The sequence below is a fragment of the Anolis carolinensis genome, chromosome 3 (assembly GCF_035594765.1).
Source record: "Anolis carolinensis isolate JA03-04 chromosome 3, rAnoCar3.1.pri, whole genome shotgun sequence".
NCBI lineage: Eukaryota > Metazoa > Chordata > Lepidosauria > Squamata > Dactyloidae > Anolis > Anolis carolinensis.
In genome coordinates this window covers 233,001,564-233,022,814 of record NC_085843.1, presented here as the reverse complement: position 1 = coordinate 233,022,814, position 21,251 = coordinate 233,001,564, and the positions used below count along the sequence as shown (strand labels likewise).

Here is a 21,251-nt window from a genome sequence, read left to right as displayed (position 1 = left end):
ATCCACTTCTTCTTTTAATAAAATGTTGCTTAAAATGCCATCTCCTGTAGAGGACATTTGGTGATAAAAATAAAAAGTGGCTTCTGGGGAACTCCAAGGATCATGCATTGGGCATGTTTTCACATAAGGAATTCAACTGGTTTAATACCAATGCTGCTTGCTCACCCCGCTTTTCCTAGTCCCCAATTTTACACACTTGCTTTGTAGATTATTGGGGAGTCTAGGACAGCTAGTGAAATACATATTTATTTAATAATAATAATAATAATAACAATAATAATAATAATTTATTCCAAGCAAAACTCCTTAGCGTAATAAAGTAGGGACATCCTCTGAGACTCAGGTCAATCAGTTTTCTGGTCTTGAATTTTCCAAATCTTTTCATGTGCCTATCTGTTGCTGGGATTGCCAAATGATCCCACATTTTTACGAATGTCTCAGGTGACTAGGGCATGCTTTTCATCACACAGTCAAAGGTCCCAGTTCTAGTAAAAAAAGAAAAAAATGTGGTTTGAGCATTGCTCTATAACTCTGGATAATTGGGTTCAAATTCCTCCTTAGCTATGAAAAACCTCAGGGTGACCTTAGGCAAATCATACACTTTTAGCTTTAGAGAACCTTGTGATGTATTTGTTTTAGAGTTGCCTTAAACTGAAAATGACTTGAAGGCACACCCCCACAATAAGCAAAATTAATAGTAAGTTAATAATACTCTCCTGTCAGTTCTCTGGAGAGATTAGTCTGTTTGTTGTTTGGCCCACCTGTGTCTACACTGCAATATTGTGAAAAGAATTTACCCTGGGTGCAAAATTCACCTTCCTGGTGGCATTTGCCTTATTCACGCACACATGCACCAGGCAAAGGGAAGTGTGCTACAACTGGAAAAGATCTCCATTGGATTAAACAGTCTTAATACAATAGCAGTTTCATACCACTTGAACCCTACTGAGAAGAAGTGTAGCTCTGCATAAGTACATTTGCAAGGCTTAAAGGGTATGTTGAAGAAATGAAATCCACATAAACATTCCCTCCAATGTTTCACCAATGAAAACTAGGACATGTGTCACCGATCAACATCAGAATATGCCAAGATGGCAAAAGTTACGAATGAAGAAAAATATTCAAGCTAGGATATAATGCAGCAAATTGATTTAGATGGTTCTGTCAGTCATTGGCTCTACTTGTTTTGTTTATTATTTTAATCAATTGCCTTATAGTTTCAGGCCAATATATGGGAACAGTGATGAAGTGTGATAAATCTATCATTCAATTGTATGACAAAATCCAACATCTTTCTTTTACACTGTGGCAAACCAAGTGCCTCTGGAAAATGCACAGACTGAGCAAAAACTGGTTTTCAATTGCATGCTGCCATTTTGCACAAAGGTTCCACTTAGTTCTCATGACAACTAGGTATTGGTCAGCTCTCTGTGAATTTCTCAAATCTCTCTTCAAAACAGTCTACACCAGTGGCTATCATACACCTAGTAACAGTGAAGTGCACAAGTTATAACTTTGGGTTGTTGGGGAGTCCCAACTAGAGAAAACTAATTCAATTAATTAATGGATGGCAAATCAAGGCATAGGCAAATTCCATTTATTCAAATGATCTGTTCTATTTAGGACTAGCAATAGAATTCAGGCCATGTGTAGCTCCTAAAGGTTCTGGAGAAAGGATTTGATTTCCATGGATGTAAATCTCCTAATATTTGTTTGTACATGAGTGTATATGACTAGTTGAGTGGGCTAAAGGTGAGTGTAGGTTTTCAGTTAAAACTGTCTCTTTTTATCATTATCTTGTTTGCTTACTCTTTCGCCTTCTTGGTTATTGTGAACAACCCTATCCCTTTGACTATCTAGCAACTAAAATATTTAATAAAAAGACTGGATGTAGTTTTATATTCAAAACATTTGGGAATTGGAATTAATCACTAAGACAGACAGTGCAGTTTTAGCAGAAAATGTACATACAGTTGATCTTTGGGAACCTGAAGCTATTTTAAGTGTGGTACATCCCTTTATATGACTCTTTCTTTATCTTTATTTATATAGCCATACATTATCAGATATTACTAAAGCCCACACATTTCTAGTCTATTACCTTCTCCAGAGAGAACTGCTTCAGATAGTCTCATTGACTCAAAGGAGGAGGGAACACATGACATTATTCATTCACTGTGTATGGGAGACAGATAAACCAGTCCTGGTTTTCTGTTCACATCCAGATTGTCTGAATATAATGTTTATCACTACTTTCCTCCAGAATAACAGACATCCCAAAAACAGTGCCCTTTCTCAACCGGACATCCTCTCTAGTCAGGATAAAGTTCCTGAAGGACTAGATTTCTGGTTGCAATACATGAGAGTAAAAAGTAGTTCTACAATGAACACGCATCCCTATATTCCTGCAAGAAACAAAGACAGCAGGCCCAAACATAAGCCACATGCACTGAATCTTTCTGTGTTTACTGCAGTGGTAGCAAATGGTTTCTACAGTCCATTTTAGAGGAAGGAGGAACAGCGCCTCCACTTCAGCCAATGGTGGGGGGAACAGCCAATCAAAACTGATTTTCTATACTTCTGAGGCTCTTCCTTTTCTTGCAGACAGTATAGAGGATGAGTTTGAACTCTCGACTGTTTGTCACCGGCCTGAGGGCCTGGACCAGCTACAGCAACAAAGCAAGTTCACCCGGAAGGAGCTACAGGTCTTGTACCGGGGCTTCAAGAATGTAAGTTGGAAGAAAACCCCTACATGTCCTCTTAGGTGTACTTCAATGGTTCTTCTCCCCCTCTCCTTCTCTCTCTCTCTCACACACACACACAGTTCTGAGCAAGGAAGAAACTGTCCTTTCCATGTTTGATGAACATTTATAGCATCCGTTCATTCTATGCATTATTTATATTCACCTTTCCCCTGGGCATTTAGTGGCTCCTATATCAGTGGGGCAATGAATCTGTTCGGTTGTGAATCTGAACTGTGAAAAAGGTGTTCATAGTTCTGAGTCTTATCCCCTGAATATATTCAGCACTTTGGATAGATCTATAGAAATCCAAATGAATGCTAGGATGATATCAAACTCCAACACACACAATCACTGGTGCCTTTTCCTATTTATTATTTGCCCTGTCAGCATCTCAGGAATATTAGCTATTGTGTTATCTTCATTGATGTCCAAAGAGTGTGCTACCAAGATCTTGGCCAGCAACTGAGCTCTGGAAGCTTCTTGCTTTCCTTAAGGCCAAAAGAAGTGCCTTTCTTTTTATTCCAGAGATCTCTCTTCATTCTTCTATCAAATGCTTCATTTGAGTTTTTAAACAACACTACAAACCCCTGTCATCCTCACAAAAGACTTCTTGGGTAGTTGGCTAGATAACATCTCCAAAGTGAATCCATTTCACATTGCTGATGCAGCCGAACTAAATTGTTCCCCTAAGTTTACACATAAGAGAAGAAGGAGGGGATGGAGTCTATATTTTGGAAGCCATTTGTCTTATAAACATATGTGCACACAAATATTACACATGCATTTGTACTGTAACCGTTCTCCTACTGCTATCCAAATTTTTATATTTTTATGTTTTCCTGCTTTCTGCCAATTCCATGACTTGGGAATTGGCTCCTCTAAGCTTTTATGGATTACACATCACACTGGAGCTATCCTGGGGTATTCTCCAGACTAATTCTTCCAAGCTGAACTTCTCTGCACTTTTCAATTTGACAGGAGTGCCCTAGCGGCATTGTTAATGAAGACAGCTTTAAGCAGATCTACTCACAGTTCTTCCCACAGGGAGGTGAGTACCACTCTCAACAAAGGAGGGTAAATGGTTTGGAAGGACTAGGAGTTTCCTGGACCCAGTGAGGCATATATCCTTGACAGCTGGCACAGTTGCTTGTAGTTCTACTTGCTTTATAAAGCACAATTCCTTGCCCAAAATAAATATCTATACGGAATCCCTGGCTGCAATGAAACATGGTCCCAATGCAGCTTGGTTTATAGGACTTTGTGGAGTTATAGTCCAAAACAATATTTTTTCTGTTTTTGCATATACAGTAGAGTCTCACTTATCCAACGTTCTGGGTTATCCAACACATTTTTGTAGTCAATGTTTTCAAAACATCGTGATATTTTGGTGCTAAATTCATAAATACAGTAATTACTACATAGCATTACTGTATATTGAAGTACTTTTCTGTCAAATTTGTTGTATAACATGATGTTTTGGTGCTTAATTTGTAAAATCATAACCTAATTTGATGTTTAATAAGCTTTTCCTTAATCTCTCCTTATTATCCAACATATTCATTTATCCAACGTTCTGCCGTACCGTTTATGTTGGATAAGTGAGACTCTACTGTATGTATAGATGTTATATATTATCTTGATTTTTATTATAGAAATGTGGAGCATGAATTTTCACAGTATATCAGTCTTCTGTTATCTAAGGATGGCCATCATTTCATGACACCTAAAGTATCTTTTCAAAAATTGCAGCTATAGTCAGGTTCTCTTGTTAACAACAACAACAACAACAACAACAACAACAACACTTTATTTATATACCAGTCTATCTCCAATAAGGACTCAGAGTGGTTTACACATCATCAAAACAATCAATACATATACATAATACAAAATACAAGAAGCAATATAACAGCAATTAACAAACATGTTTAGAATTCCAACATTTTAAAACAATATAATACCTAGCAAGAGCAATTGCAGATTGCTCCATTTAGTGGTTCTACAACGAAAGTGTGTAATATATAAAAAATATAAAACAGGCAAGATGGCAGTATGGTCGGAATAGGACTCATATGGTAAAAATGGCATAAAGCCAAGGCAAAGTGTGACTGATAGCAAGGAACCTAGGCTAAAATTCCACACTTCGGCCTACTGTATAACTATCAGGTAGGGCTAATAGAATAAACACCATAACAAGATCAAAAGAGCGGGTAAAGTACAGGACAAGTGTCATGAAATAGTCAAATGTGCTGTCTAAAATTACAGAGTAAGCACTTCCAAAAGCCAATTTGGATCCCAGTTTCCTTTTAATGGCTAAAGTGGCGTCTAAGGCTTCAGGTTAATCATTTCCAAAAACCTGTTGGAACCACCAAGTTTTCAAATCCCTACGAAAAGATGTTATTGATGGTGCTAATCTTAGCTCTTTGGGTAGGGCGTTCCAAAAGCAGAGGGCCACCACCGAAAATGCCCTCTCTCTTGTCCCCACCAGCCGAATCTGGGATGGCGGTGGGATCGAGAGGAGCACCTCACCAGAAGATCTAAGGGTCCATGCTCTAAGATCTTGTTTCCAGCCTGTTGCCCTTGTTTGTATCTTGCTGAAATATGGTAGATTGGTGTACAGATTGCTTCCTCTTAATTAATTAGCCTGATGCTCTTCTCTGCAGATTCCAGTACTTATGCAACTTTCCTTTTCAATGCGTTTGACACTGATCATGATGGGTCTGTTAGCTTTGAGGTAAGATTCCAAGTTTTCTTATTTACTTCCCTGTAATCTGAAGTCACAGATGAGAGCAAAACTGAATGTAGTAAGTTTGGGATTTGCCACTAAGTCAAAAGGTTTTGGAGTCTTTACCATCATCATGGTCAAATATTAACAGCTGTTTAGTGTAACAGAAAGAGTGAGACTGTATTTAGTAGTTTTGCCAGGAGACAACATTATGTAGTGGTTTGAGCACTGGAAGATGATTCTGGAGGCCAGGGTTTAAATCCTCACTTCACTATGTGAACTTAGGCAAGTCCAACTCTCAGCCTCAGAGAGGACCCGTTTACACAGCCATATAACCCAGAATATCAGGGTAGAAAATCCCACAATATCTGCTTTGAACTGGGTTATCTGAGTCCACGCTGCAATATATTCCAGTTCAAAGCAGATAATGTGGGATTTTATTCAGCTGTGTGGAGGGGGCCAGAGAAGCAAAGGCAAATCCTCCTCTGAATAAATCTTGCCAAGAAAACCTTAGGATAGGATTGCCATAAACTAGAAACATTTTGAAGGCACCCAACAGTTTTATTATATAAAGTGCGCCTTGTTGTCTATTGGATTTTTGTTCCAGGACCACCAGCACCCCATCACTATCAAAATGTGTGGATGGATGCTCAAGTCCCATTATATATAATGGGATAATAAAATGGTCTTCCATATACATAATGGTAAAATTAAGGTTTGTTTTTGGGAATATGTGAACAATATTTTCAAGCCACGGATGGTGGAATCTGTGAATGCAGACTCCATAAATATGGAGGGCCCATGGTGTATTTGGCTTTAGCTTTGCAGTTCAAGACTGGAAGCAAAACAGCGGAATGAACTTTCAATTGTTAGTGGCATGTTTGCATATTGAACTGCATCAAGATTACCTGTTCAAGCTAGGAATTTAAATAGCTCTGGCTCTTAAATACAGATGTGTATGCTGGACTCCAGTATATGTGTGAACATCATGGTTTAGCCTGCAGAAGAGAAGGCTGAGAGGAGACATGATAGCCATGTACAAATATGTGAGGGGAAGTCATAGGGAGGAGGGAACAAGCTTGTTTTCTGCTGCCCTGCAGACTAGGACGCGGAACAATGGCTTCAAACTACAGGAAAGGAGATTCCACCTGAACATCAGGAAGAACTTCCTCACTGTGAGAGCTGTTCGGCAGTGGAACTCTCTCCCCCAGACTGTGGTGGAGGCTCCTTCTTTGGAAGCTTTTAAACAGAGGCTGGATGGCCATCTGTCGGGGGTGCTTTGAATGCGATTTCCTGCTTCTTGGCAGGGGGTCGGACTGGATGGCCCATGAGGTCTCTTCCAACTCTACTTTTCTATGATTCTATGGTCTAAATACAGCTGATATGCAGACCCACTGACACTATGGAATTTACACCAGTGTAGATGCTCTAATTAATTCAAGGGCTCTGCTGTAGTTGACACTCTCCATTGAATTAATCCTCTGTACTACATGCCTTTCTATTTAGCAGATCAGTGGGGCCATCTCCTGGAAGAATCTGAATCTGCATCTCTAGGCCGAAAATGGTACTTCACTCTGGTGATTAAGACCAAATTAAAGTGGTTAGGACCCCGAGACTAAAATAGTGCCTTTGTGCATGTGTACAGTACTATCATACTGGAGATGTGTATATCTCAGTGTAAGACTAGCACCATGATCCCCATTCATTTCTACCTATTTAGTCAGACCCACAATAAATATGGATTATAACAAATACACCAACAGAGTCAGAAAGTGACTAAGAAAGAGGCAGTTGATATACCCTTTTATAAATATAGTAATAATTTATCCTTTGTTGCTGAGACCTATAGCCAGTAAATTGTCTGAAACATCTGCACCAACAACAATACAACAGTCCTGAGTCCTGGTGGTTTGTAATCAGTAGCTGCTTTCACTACATCTTTCTCCTTTATTTTCCTGCAGGACTTTGTGGCTGGCTTGTCCATTATCCTACGTGGCACTATAGATGACCGGCTCAACTGGGCTTTCAACCTCTATGACCTGAACAAGGATGGCTGTATTACCAAAGAGGTAGGTATGGGGGAAAGTGGAGCAATCGCTACCAAGAAAAGGCAGACTATCCTGGTGCTATCCACTTCAATAAAATTTTGTTAGCCCATATGACATGATTTATTCCTACTATTCTTTCTGTGTTCTGACATACAGGAAATGCTGGACATAATGAAATCCATTTATGACATGATGGGTAAGTACACTTACCCAGCCATGCGAGATGAAGCACCCCAGGAACACGTCGAAAACTTCTTCCAGGTAAGGCTAAAACCCCCCACGTCAGTATCCTACACATTACAAAATTCTTCTCACATCTAGGAGTTATGACTGTTTGTTATTTAGGTCCAGAGAATATGGAGAATAATAATGGTGGGTATCCTCTTTCTAAAAGGCTTAGTACAGGGTTTTGTCAGAACCTTCTGCCTTCTTGCTAGACCTGTTCTCACATCCTTCCAAAACACATTGAGATTGAATAAATGTTGGTATTTCTAGAAATCAGTCCTTCCTTGAGCCAGTGCAGCATAGTGACTTATGGCATGACTCAGAAAGTCGGGGTTTGAATCCTCACTTGGAGATTCAAGTTGCATGGAGAAATAGTGAGAACTTATGTAATTAGGCTGGAGACTTGCCTGTTGGTTATAGATCCTGCAGAAGGCCCCTCTATACATGCTGCTGCTGAAGCAACAGTAATCTTTCTCTCAATTTCTATTACTCTCTGGTTACATTTTAGAAAATGGATCGAAACAAGGATGGTGTGGTGACTATTGAGGAATTCATTGAATCCTGCCAAAAGGTAATATAGCAATTCAGCATTTGGTTATTGTGGCCCTTTATAGCAGCAAATAACATAAAGACATGACCTAAAACAGGAATGTACAATTTACATCCTGCCAGCAATATTAATTTCCTGGTAAAACTGTTCTGGGATCACCAGGATGTTTTAAAGTATCCCCAGCCGTCACAATTACTGGGAGGCTTGTTATCTAGGAGAATCTAGAAGTTGTAATAAAAAAGTAACATGTCTGAAGTATGGATCAAAATAACTGCAATTTTAGTGGTAACCAAAATAGAAAAGGGGGTGGGAAAAAGAGCACGTTAGGTTTGGTTTGAAAGGTCTTTTTTGTCCACAGTACAAGTTTCTGAGGAAAGCACAAACCTGAAGCATTATTTGCAGACAAGATCTTTAGACCTTCTTCCTTGTTTCCTCCCATATTCAAGGGCTTGACACTCTTTTATCTCTAACAGGATGAAAACATCATGAATTCCATGAAGTTCTTTGACAATGTGATCTAGCCAGCCACTGCTGGAGCCCAGACCTTCACATCCCCAGGACTTCTCTCCTTGGTGTATCCCTCTGAGGCACTCTTCTCTTGGATGCATGGACAAAGCAGCTTCTTGTCCACACTGGACTGGGTGACTTTTGTAGAGGCAATCCTCATTTATTCAAGATGCATCTGGGGAAGTCCCTACAATGGGAATTAATTGGGAGGTTTTGGCTGGGATGGGCCAAGGCCCAGCAGAGGGAATGGCTGGGATTTGCACCCACTTCCTCTGGGCATTGAAGACAAAATGGACCAACCTGCTGCCTCCATCCCCAGGAAACTGCACTGTCCAGTGTTCTCACCAATCAGTGTGCCCACCCTTCAGGGCCTTCTAATCACAGCAACCCTGTTGCCTCTCAGTAGACTTCAAGTGGGTTCCACAGTACCAAATGGCAATGCAAACACACTGGTTGCAAAGGACTCATAACGGAGCTGGTGTATGTGCAATCTTCCCTCTTCCTTACATGAGGGGACTTCATCTGATATACACCAAGGTTCTCATTGCACATGTGCTAATACCCTTATGCTTCCAACATTTCCTGGCACCAAGGTATCTTGCAGCCCTGGCATTAAATTCAACAAATCCTTAGCACATCTGGAGAAGAACTTCAAGTGAAGAAAAGAGGGTTTTGTGGGATTTTGCTTTGTGGCTTCTTTCCTTGCACCCACAACAAAGAGAAAATGCTGCACCACTCAAAACAGTTTGGTGCCTTTAGGTTTCATTCAAAAATCAGGAGAGGCAGAGTGAATTATGCTGGGATTCCTGTGGAAAGGAAAAATGCTGAGCACAATTACTGGGCCCTAGATTGTCCATGCTGCCAGTTCCCAATAATGCTAAAAGATGCTGGAAGAACAAGGCAGAGGCAGAGAGGTCATCATACTTGAAATGTATGATTTCAATGGGCAGAGTCTCCATGTACTTAGAGATATTTATTAAGCACCTTTCACAACTAGGTATTAAACAGGAAATGGATGTTAAGAGCTCTAATGCCCTTGAGTGAGAAATGCAGAGATCAGTGAAGGACTGTGGGTTGCAATTCATCTGAAGTCATGAGAAAATCTAGTAATGAGGGTTAAAAGTGGCATCAACCAAGTGTGGGGTTCTGTCATGTGCCTTGAGATGAAAATTGTGTTTGTGATGAAAACATGAGTTCTATAATGCCCATTGACATAAGGGGATCAGGGTGTCTGATAAAGGTAAAATAGGGGGTGTGAGCAAAGGGCAGAGAAAGTAAGGGCTAAAAGGGTCATAGAGTAAAGAAGTGGAGAGAATCTTTGCTGCTCCTTTCTTTTGCCAGTTCTTTCCTTTCTCTGTAGCTTTCCTTAGCTGCTGTCCATCTCAGTTATGCTACATCTTTTCTATTACTGTACTCAGAACAAGAAGGCCTTGGACCCCTCACTAACAAAAGCATTATGAGCAGCCAGCAACTTCAGAACCTATTTATAAAGCTCCAAAACAGTAACAGGTTCCGTAAAAGTTTTGCAGCTCTTGCGAAGAGTCCAGTCCACGCTAAGTGAACAAGACTAGTAAGAGAACAAGAAATAATGGGGTGGACAAGGAGAGTCAGGGAGCAGTAGGAAAGGAAAATGATGTTATTTTGATGGTTCAGGAAATATTTTGCAAAAAATAGATATCTCAGTCTTTAAGAAGCATGTGAATAACAATTCTGAATCTATGTTTATGCCCAGTGACAGAAGTGGCACTGAAGGACAGGAAAATCCAATAGGAAAATTAAGCAAAGAGAAGAGAAGCAGCCTGGTGTAGGGATATGAAGTGTGGTCTAGAACCCTGAAATTTATTACAGCATGATAATACTCAATTTAAGAGGAGGGGCATGTGATAAAAATAAAAGATGGAATTGGTTGAGGCATTCAAGCAGAGAGATATGACAAAAGGCCAATAATTAAAACAAAATGGCTGAAATCTAGCTAAGGGCTTTCTTAGAGGAGAAATTGGAGCAAGAAAGCTAGCTACAGTACAATGACAATTTTGATGTAAGCAATGCATGAAGAAACGAAGATGATGCTAAAGGCAGTGTGTGGTTCTTTTGGCCACATTAAGTTGAGGCTACTCCACTCCAATCCTCCTACTTGCCCTTGTTATGGTGCTCCAAAATATGCTGATCTATGGGGGTGATGGGAACTATCTTCCAACACATCTGGAGAGCACTGCATTGATGAAGGCTGCTGCATCAAAACAAGAGATGTGTGTATGGGACAAGGTGGTGGCCTATAAGCAAATTAAAAGTTGAGGAATGTGAATATATGAACAGCAGAGACAATATTCTCTGTCCTAGGTCATCTAGTTTCCCCTAAAGTACACAAGCTGCTCCATCACCATTTAAATATCCATCCACAGTCCTTCTTTTATCACAACCTGCAGTTATTCTCAGTATATCGTTGCTGCTGTTCCTTTATTTTAACATCTGGACATTCTAACATTTGATCCTGCTATTTCAACCTGCTAGTAGTTTCAGCTCTGAGTAAGCATTAGTACTTGAATCAAGCTTCAAGGCCCTGCTGAAGCAAGAGCCCCTGGTCCAGAGATTGCAGGCAGATTCATTCAAGAGAGACTCTTCCAAATGGGTGGAAGGATTGGATTGAGACTGGTGGGTAGAACTGGCTGGCTCAGACTTTATTAGCTATGCAAACAGACCTCCATGTGCACTAGACCCCAAATGAGGCTCTTCCCCTTCCTGAGACTGCCATGTCACCTCCTGCCAATCCATCACACCACCCTGAAGGACTCTTTAATCTCTAGGTTAAATAGTGGAGCATCACAGCAGAGGTCCGGGTCTGGGGGCAGCACTAAATCTACCCAACAGTTTTCATTTAATTTGTAACTTCCAAGAGCTGTAAGTTCAACTTTCTGTACACCACTTTAAATTGTTCCTTTCTCTTGGCTTACATTTCCTTCTGCCTTTGCCTCCAGTTGGTTTTAATCAGTCAAACGCCCCTCTTAATCGTTCCTAAACCCACACATACATATTCTTCAGTGAAACAATTTCTAACCCAACATGCACTTTTTGTACTCCCTTGTCTTCCATCGATGAAAAGCATTTTCTGTACACAGATATTTCCTTAATTACCTCATTTGTTATCCCTCACCAAAATCTTTGGTTCTATTTATTAAGTTAAAAATACAACAACCCACAAACACTCAAACCTGCAGAAGGAAAGTATCATGATGGTGGTGGTGAGAAAGTATCATACCAAATCTCACTCAGACCAGCCCAAATACTTTGGTATTGCCCCATTATTCTGCAGTTGTTTCTTGGATATTTCCAGGACAGCGAAGAGTTTGTGTATGTTTGGTGTCAAAGCATGTTAAAAATTAGCATGTTAAAGTATTTGATTTAACTGTCTTCACCCAGTGGCGGATCATCTTTCACTATACAAAAGGTTTCCAAGTAGCCAGGATTTGGATGCCTGATGATTGTGTGGAAATTCACAACGGAGAGGATTACATTTGTATTTTATATCCCATACTTAACAGTCATTATACAAGGCTGTGCTACATCTAGAAGAAAGTAGTCCTGCAGCTCGAAGTGGGTCTTTAGAATGATCTTACAGGATCTGGTATATCCCCACTTCTCCTTTCCCCCTTAATAACAACCTAACATGGGTTATCTGGAACAGGGAATGGGATTTTAATGCATGCCTGGTTACAAGAAGCAAAGCAGAACAGGACCATTTGAGTGCTGCTGTGTGCAAAAATGCAAAGCAGAATTAGTCCAAAAAGGCTGTTTTAACTTCAGCTCTAAACTGGCTATCTCTGGGCTACATTTTAAAAAGAAAGGCCAAGGAGTACTTTCTCTTATCTTAACAGCTACGTTGACTGAAAAATGCTAACAACTGCAAAATACATATACAAGAAGATACAGTACTTCATACTGTGTTAGGCTAACAGCCCATCCATCTCGATACCATCTGCCTCTAGAGTTTTGGGTAGAGTTGTTTCCCTGGCCTATTGTCAGTTTTCCTTAAATAAAATGTGAACATCAGACCTATAAAAACATAAAGTCTGCTTCCTTAAAATGCCAGGTATAGTCTTAACTCTACTAGAAATTACACTAGGGAGCTAGGAAACAATAAGGGGATGCCACTTTATTATGGTATCTACAGTGAACTTTCCCACAAATCCAGCCCGCGTAACTTCATGTTAAACCCAAACCTTGGAAGAGTTACTTTTTGGACTACAACTCCCATCATGCCTGGCCAAACATGGCCAGTTGCAATCTAAAAAGTAACTTTTTACAATTTGGAACAAGGGCTTGTATCCCTTTCTGAGGAGAAAATGCCCTACAGCTTTATACCTAAGAAACAAATCCTAAGACCACACTCTTAGTATCACTTTCAGCAGAGACTCCCCTCATTTTGACAGCCTTGGATTAAACCATTAGTAATATGATCACCAAATTACATACCATCACTCTTTTAATGCATGGCAATTTCAAACTATGTGAGATGTTATGAGTGCAACAGCCAGGTTATTCTACAAATAATGAACATAAAAAGCAGGAGGGCACAAGCTCTTCATCTGCTGTTACTCTGTACTCTCTTTGTTCTTATCATGGTGGTTCCATTCAGAATATTCCATGATTCTGCAAAAATAATTTCCTAACCTAACACATCTTTCACCATCTTGCACAATGTTATTTTGTTTGAATATATCTCCATTTTGTTTCTTGATGTACCTAATCTGATGGCTATCATGACACAAGTGAGGCTGCTATATTCAGGCTGGGAAGTTATAGTTTTGTCTTGCTGTCTACTCTTCCCTTCCTCACCGACATGCCAGCAGCATCTTTCTACCTGTGCTGTCACTACAGTCATCCAGTAGAGGCCAGATGCTCACGTCCCACTGTACTAGTGGGGCACACCAAGCTCTGTTCTCAGCTTTGCATTTTCAACTCTGTATATTTTGTATAATAATGATCAAATATGACAATAAAATGCAACCACAATGGCTATGCACAAACACCAAAAATATCTGTTGCTGTTTGTTTTCCAATATTTTTATCTCCAAATTAGGTCTTGTATTATTGTCCTCTAACTACCTGAACACTTCTCTCTTGAGATGCAAACTATATTGATACTTAGGAGGTATGAATTCTTGCTTAAATCTAAATGTTTTATAACTCAATAGTACTATAATTGAAAGGAACCAGCCAAAACCTTCAAAAACTGCTTTAACAGCTTGTTATGAAAATGAAATCAACATCAAACATGCAAGCAATGTCTCTTCCTCTCTTCCTAGCTAAATGTATTGAATTTGTTTCAGATGATTGATATCCTTAGTGTCTTATTAAAGATAATTGGAAAATAATCATAAACATTTATCCAGCGAATCAGTCATGAATAATTTTATATATAAACTGAAAATGGACCTCAAGAGTTCAGAATCTCCAATGATGACTGTCTCCAAAGCTTAGCTCTACATGGAGTGTTAACAGCTTTCCTGTGGCAGCCTGTTCCAACATTGTGAGGTCTTTGGAATAGCTCAGGTAGTAAAACTGTCCAAAGCAGGTCCTATTTAACAAAGCTTAATTAAAATAAATGTATAAAAATGAAGTTGCAATGTTCTATTGACTTAAATGAACATAGTTATTACATTAGTTTGGTGGTTTCTCTGTGCTAGTACAATCCATTCAACTGCTATTCTCAACTAGTACAATTGTCTCATCTGCCACTTTTCTCTAACCATTCCTTCATTTCTTTAACAGCACATTCATATTCTATATTTCCTCCGATCATGGAATTCAAGGCAATTTACATGACATTCTAACGTAGCTGTCTGTCAGCTGCTACTAACTTCCTAACACTCAATACAAAGATTGCACACATTTTATATATTAAGAATTCTGTTTCATATGGATTCATCCCTCCACATCTGAAGCCACCACGTCATTTGTCAGTTAAAACAAACCATCCTCCAATATGGTCAAAATTAAGACTGTTGTGAAGTTAGTTATGCTATTGTAAGGGTGTAGAAATCCTAATAATCTTTCTACCCTCTTCCTAGGAGCCCTAGATGGCGCAGAGGGTTAAATCACTGAGCTGCTGAACTTGCTGACCAAAAGGTCGGAGGCTTGAATCCAGGGAGCGGGGAGAGCTCCCACTGTAAGCCCCAGCTTCTACCAACCTCGCTGTTCGAAAACATGCAAATGTTATTAGATTAATAAGTGCCACTCCGGCGGGAAGGTAACGGCGCTCCATGCAGTCATGCCCGCCATATGACCTTGGAGGTGTCTACGGACAATGCCAGCTCTTCGGCTTAGAAATGGAGATGAGCACCAACCCCCCAGAGTCGGACTAATACCTTTACCTATCCCCTTCCTGCATACTTGTACTTACAGCCTTCAGATAATAAAATACCATATAAGTGTTTTGGAAATAATTAATCAATAACAACATTTAAATGTCGCAAATAATAAATCTATAGACACCCCTCTACAGATCATGAGTTGTAACAGCAGTCTATACAGAGGCTGCTATCTTTGCTCACTGGACATTCAGCAAAAAAGTGGCAACATTTCAATTAGGTTGTGAGATACAGTTGTCCATCCATATACACAGATTCTGTATGCATAGATTCAACCATCCATGGTTAGAAAATATATTAAACAATTCTAGTAAGCAAAAAAGTGATTTTACCATTTCATATTAGGAACCTCATTTTACTACATCATAATGGGACTTGGGACATCCACGGACATTCTAGCCATTATTCTTAATACATATAGAAAAGTCAAAAACCATTACGGACTCTTCAACTCAGAAAGGGAAAGGAAGGAACTCCATATATGCAGGTTGATGATGTTATATGCCACTTGGAATCTAGAAAATAGATACAAATATGTTTTCTAGTAAAGTAGAAAAGTTAGGGTAGGACAATATTATCAACCTGTGTATATAAAATAATGCAAAAGAAGCATGCTTTTGAATGATATTCGTGGGAAATTCGTTGCTACTACAGGCATGGTCACCAACTCAATTTTAAAAATGACTGATATTACTTCTTTCTGAAATTGTACAAGCAATTGTTTCCTCCTGAGTTAAAAAATATTAGGCTCTGGAATGTGGTTAATGTTGTGTTCTGTCAACATCATTTTTTCAAATCATTTTTTATTTATAGTGACCCTATCATGGGGTATTCTTAGCAAGATTTCTTCTGAGTAGTCCAGCACTCAAACCTTTCACCATGTTGGCTATCTGACTGGCATTCTTATAAATCCTCAAACATCCAAGTGTGGCCATAATGAGAAGATACAGACCAAAACCATAATGTTCCAACTATTCTTCTACCCAGTCTGCTTCAGGGTCATACAGAAGTGTGAGACTGAGCAGGTAAAGCTTTACTAGAAGTACAACTTTGTATGGGTTTATCTACCCTGTATAGTTAATGCAGTCTGACATTACTTTAACTGCTATGACTCAATGCTATGGAATCATGTGAGTTGTCATTTTGCAGGGTCTTAAAACCTTATCTGTCAAAGAGCACTGTTGCCTCTCTAAATTACACATCCCAGGATTCCATAGCACTGCACCATGGCAGTTAAAGTGCTGTGAAATTCTCTGCCATTTCTTATGTATCAATAAAAACACTGGTGTAAGGGCAACTCTAGACCTAAGTTGTAATTCTAGCCAGGTAACATGAACTTCCCATAGAACTGGAAGAGCTGGCATAGCACAACTGTGCAAGCCCTCCCATTCTGACCGATCTCTGTTGCACAACATGCCTGTCAGGAGCAAGCAAACTTATCTGCTGACAGTTTGGGGATTCATGCTGGAAATGTGTGTAAGCAAATCAGTTGTAACAATGGCACCTGTTGCCTGTCTCAGCCATTCTCTCATTTCTCTCTCACTTTTTCTTTTTCTCCAGCAGGCTGCCAGGATATGATACAAAAAGCTCTTGTCAGAAGTCTAAATGCAGAAGGCTTTAAAATGCAGTTGACAACAGCATATGGCTGTAGAGCTGCAGGTTGCACACCCAATTTTCAGTATGCTTAAATATTTTTAATGTTCTGGGGTCATAACCAGTATTTAGCTTTGGAAAATATTTATTAATTGAAAGCGCTTACAGGCAGTCCCCAAGTTACAAACATTCAACTGACAAACGACTCATAGTTAAGAACAGGGGTAAGACAACAGGAAGTGAGAGAAATCTACCACTAGGGAGGGAAATTCACTCCTGAAAGTGTTATCATGGGGATAAGGGGTCTCCACTGAAGCCTTCTCATCAATCCTTGTTTCCACAAGCCAATGTTTTCAAAATCTAATTATCACAGGGACAGAAAGTGAACGGGCACAGACACAAAACACCACCAAGGTGTTAACCCTTACCTATGCTATCCAAAGCTACATATATAGCTGGAGTTACACTTAAAATGTTCCTGTTCCGACTTACAAACAAATTCAATTTAACAAACAAATTCAACTTTAGAACAAAGTTACAGAACCAATCTTGTTCGTAACCTGGAGACTCCCTATATATCCCACTCACAACACACTCACACAAGTTGCCAGAACAGCTTATAAAGTTAAGTAACATGATTGTCCCAAAACACTCTCATGTTTACTACCTATACTTGAAACACCACACACGAGAAACATGGGGAGGGATTCAGAACTATAAAGATCACTTAAATGGAAACTGATAAAATGGCTGCTTCCAGGTGACAGTTGAAGAAGAGCCAGAGACACAATGCTGTCACATATGTAATAGCAACCGGTGGCATGCAGTGCCATTTTTATTGGAAAGGTGGCCATTATTGCTCAGCAGGATAGACTGTTTTTTGAAGTCAAGTAACCAGCAATAGAGTCTGAAAGGCCAGTGAAATTCTTGGTGAATTCATTACATGTTAAATGTTGTCCTGATTCCTATCAGCATTCACCAGATCAGCATGATTCACCTACATTGGCTTCATCTAGGCAAATTTATCTTATTGATAGACTGATAATACATTGCAGTTCTGACACTACATGTAAAGAATAAGCAAAATATTGGACTAGCTAACCAAGCCAGATCAGTCATCTAAACCTAGCTCAATGCCTGGTGTTGAGCCACAGTGGTACAATGGTCAACCCCTTCTTTTGGCTGAACTGACATGAAGGTTGGCAGTTTGAATCTGCAAGATGGGGTGAGCTCCCGACTGTCAGCCCTAGTTTTCCATGCAGGGACATGACAGAAGCCCCCCGCAGGATGATAACTCATCTGGGTGTCTTTAAAGGTGGCCAGTTCTCTAACACCAAAAGCGTGAGATTACCTCAATTCACTTCTGACACGATTTTTAAAAAATGCATGGTAGATCTTTTCTCTACAGGAAAAGGTGCATCCATACTGTAGAATTAATGCAGTTTGACACCATGGCTTCAATAGCTCAATGCTATGGAATCCAAGAAGTGGCAGTTTGTCAGGGCACCAACCCTCTTTGGCAGAGAAGACTGAAGATCTAGTAAACCTACAACTCCCTTGATTCTGCAGCATCTTACCGTAGAATTGAAAGTGATGTCAAATTGCATTAATTCTACAGTACGGGTGCACTCTGAGGTGCCAAAAACTGTTGAACGGTATCTTTTAAAGCAATCCACTTATCCACTTAAACATGGAGGAAATGTCGTTGCTAAGGGTCCGGCCCTGAGCTCACCTCGGCGGAGTGTTTTGCTCTGACTGTGGTGTCTAATCTGAGTTTGAGGCCCACGAAGGCCCCCCAAAGCTGCTCAGCAACGCAAGAAAGTGGGTCAAGCCATAAAAATAACCGAGCCACAAAGTCAGTGGGCCTCCCCTTCAGAGGCGCCAAGCTCCGCCCTTTGCGCAGAGGAAGAATTCAATTCAACTCCGGAGCTGCTTCAGTTTGCGCTTGCGCGGTGACACCCACTGCTTTGTTTATTTACGCCTCCATGCCACTCGGCTCCAATCACGCATGCGCTATGGCGCCACCGCAGGAAGAATCCTCCGCAAGCATGCGCAGTGGGTCGCGGTTTTATTCTTTGCGCCTGCGCAATGGCACGACCCTGCTCCTCCGACCCTACAGGACATGCGCAACGAGAAGGCGACCAGTCCGTCGCGCCTGCGCAGTAGGTTTTTTCCACCTTCTCTTCATCCAGCCCGGTTGCAGTCAGTCGATTCGTTCCTGTTTTTGTTGGGTGCCTCGCTCCTCTGCTTGGCACGTGCAAGAAAGAGAGAGAGAGAGAGGGAGGAGGGGGCTGCACGTGACCACCGCCCGCCGTCCCGATTGGCCTCCGCGCGAGCAGGGCGGTTGATACTGGTGCCGACCGGTTGGGGCTGGTTTTTTTCCCCGCGCAAGCGCAGCCCGTCCCGCGGAGAGAGGAGGAGAGAGTGGGAGAAGGGCGATGGCGGCGGACGGGAGCCCTGACGCGGGCCTAGCCGGGATGGGCGAGGAGGCGCGCGGGGAGCCGCAGGGCGCGCCCGGAGGGAGCCCCGACCCCGTCGCCCCCGCCTCATCCGTCGCCGCCTCCGCCAGCGAGCAGGCCTCGGTCAGGCCCGACGCAGCGGGGCCGGAAGCGGATCAGGAGCGCGTTGGCGCCGCGGTGAGCAGCCGGGGAGCGCGGCGCTTTCTCTGCGGGGTCGTGGAAGGTAAGAAGCAGGGAGAGGCCCGGGAAAGAAGCCCAGCCACCGCCGAACAAAGCCGCCCGCCGCTCCTTCCCCCCTTCGTGTGGCCTCAGGAGAGCGGAATCAGGAAATAAATAGTTACATCTGTTTTGCATCTCTTTACGCTGTAGAATTAATGCAGCTTGATGCTGTGGCTATATGCTACGGAAGCATAGGTTTGGAGATTGATTGAAGCTCCAGCACTATTTGACAGAGAAGGCGATATTTATTATTTTTTTTTTACTGTATTTATATACTGCTTTTCTCACCCCTAGGGGGACTCAAAGCGGTTTACAACATAATAATGGCAAAATTCAATGCCAAACATTGAATAATATATCAGAACAATAAACAACCATGCATTAAAACAATACAACCATTTAAACATAAAACATGAACAACATTTTGACATTAAAACATAGAATTAAAGCACCTAATATAAACATTAAAATTAAATGATCCAACATCGTAAACCGGGGCCGTTCCAGTTGTCAATTGCACATATTCCTTATATATTTTTTGCAGTGCGTTACTTTACTGGCCAAAAGCTTGGTCCCATAACCATGTCTTTGTTTTCTTTCTGAAGGCCAAGAGGGAGGGTGCTAATCTAATCTCACTGGAGAGAAAGTTCCAGAGCTGCCACTGAGAAGGCCCTGTCTCTCGTCTCCACTAACCACACCTGCGAAGGAGGCAGAACTGAGAGCAGGGCCTCCCCAGACTATCTTCTCTGGGATGGTTCTTAGAGGGAGATATGTTTGGACAGATAAGCTGGGCCAGAACTGTTCAGGGCAGTATTTCTCAATCGGTGGGTCCCAGATGTTTTGGCCTTCAACTCCCAGAAATCCTAACAGCTGGTAAACTGGCTGGGATTTCTGGGAGTTGTAGGCCAAAACACCTGGGGGCCCCTAGGTTGAGAACCAATGGTTTAGAGCTTTATAGGCTAAAGCCAGTACTTCGAATTGTGCTTGGTAGCAGACTGGCTACCAGTGGAGCTGACATAACAGGGGGGTTGTGTGCTCCCTATAAAAGTAAAGGTTTTCCCCTGACATTAAGTCCAGTCATGTCTGACTCTGGGGGGTTGGTGCTCATCTCCATTTCTAAGCCGAAGAGCCGGCGTTGTCCGTAGACACCTCCAAGGTCATGTGGCCGACATGACTGCATGGAGCGCCATTACCTTCCCGCCGGAGCGGTACCCATTGATCTACTCACATTGGCATGTTTTCGAACTGCTAGGTTGGCAGGAGCTGGAGCTAACAGCGGCCACTCACACCGCTCCCGGGGATTGAACCTGGGACCTTTCGGTCTCCAGCTCAGTGCTTTAACGCACTTCGCCACTGGGGCTCCCTATAGATCTTGTAAAACTACAACTCCCCTTAGACCACAAGCACTCAGCCATGGCACTTGATGTGCTGTCAGACCACATTAATTCTATAGTGGAGATGCACCCTCAACACTATGTAATCATGGAAGTTGTAGTTTTAGGAGTTCTTTAGCTTTCTCTGCCAAAATATGCTGGTGTCTCACCAGCAAGTCAATGCCTTAAATCAAGAAATAGTTTCCTAAGATGTACAGAGATACTCGCAGGAACACCTCAGCAGGTGAGAGCCCAAAAGTGGCAGGATAAAACCCAGAACTTCAACCAAATGAGAGACTTTCTCCTGTGTACACAGAAAACTGGGCGATTTGGAAGGCACTAAACAGGCAGCGCTCTGGCACCACAAGATGGAGAGCCAACATTAGAAAATGGGGATACAAAGTGGAGTCCACGACATGTGAGTGCGGAGAAAAGCAAAC

The 21,251-nt window shown here is 41.4% G+C and overlaps 2 protein-coding genes and 1 long non-coding RNA gene across 8 annotated transcripts in view; 2 read left to right on the top strand and 1 right to left on the bottom strand.

Moving 5' to 3' along the window:
* Positions 1-13,834, top strand: part of kcnip2 (potassium voltage-gated channel interacting protein 2) — a 159,801-nt gene extending 145,967 nt beyond the window's left edge. For 4 of the 5 annotated variants that reach the window (XM_003224226.4, XM_003224225.3, XM_008116062.3 and 1 more), the window contains 7 exons: positions 2,605-2,729; positions 3,723-3,792; positions 5,408-5,478; positions 7,431-7,538; positions 7,674-7,778; positions 8,251-8,313; positions 8,766-13,834. In XM_003224226.4, the coding sequence (XP_003224274.1) occupies positions 2,605-2,729; positions 3,723-3,792; positions 5,408-5,478; positions 7,431-7,538; positions 7,674-7,778; positions 8,251-8,313; positions 8,766-8,813 (590 nt within the window). In that variant the 3' untranslated portion in view covers positions 8,814-13,834. The remainder of the gene's footprint in view (positions 1-2,604; positions 2,730-3,722; positions 3,793-5,407; positions 5,479-7,430; positions 7,539-7,673; positions 7,779-8,250; positions 8,314-8,765) is intronic. The other variant, XM_062976344.1, reaches the window with a different exon arrangement.
* On the bottom strand, positions 231-18,878 carry LOC134297796 (uncharacterized). Of its 2 annotated transcripts, XR_010004668.1 has the most exons (3): positions 18,493-18,878; positions 15,500-15,682; positions 231-485 (listed from the first exon to the last, which is right to left on the bottom strand). It is a non-coding gene; the product is annotated as an uncharacterized LOC134297796 (long non-coding RNA). The 2 variants fall into 2 exon arrangements; XR_010004667.1 differs by lacking the exon at positions 231-485 and having other exon boundaries at positions 4,536-15,682.
* A 152-nt stretch (positions 18,879-19,030) lies between these two features.
* Positions 19,031-21,251, top strand: part of oga (O-GlcNAcase) — a 29,224-nt gene continuing 27,003 nt past the window's right edge. The window contains exon 1 of the mRNA XM_003224239.4: positions 19,031-19,442. Within this exon, the coding sequence (XP_003224287.1) occupies positions 19,199-19,442 (244 nt within the window). The 5' untranslated portion in view covers positions 19,031-19,198. The remainder of the gene's footprint in view (positions 19,443-21,251) is intronic.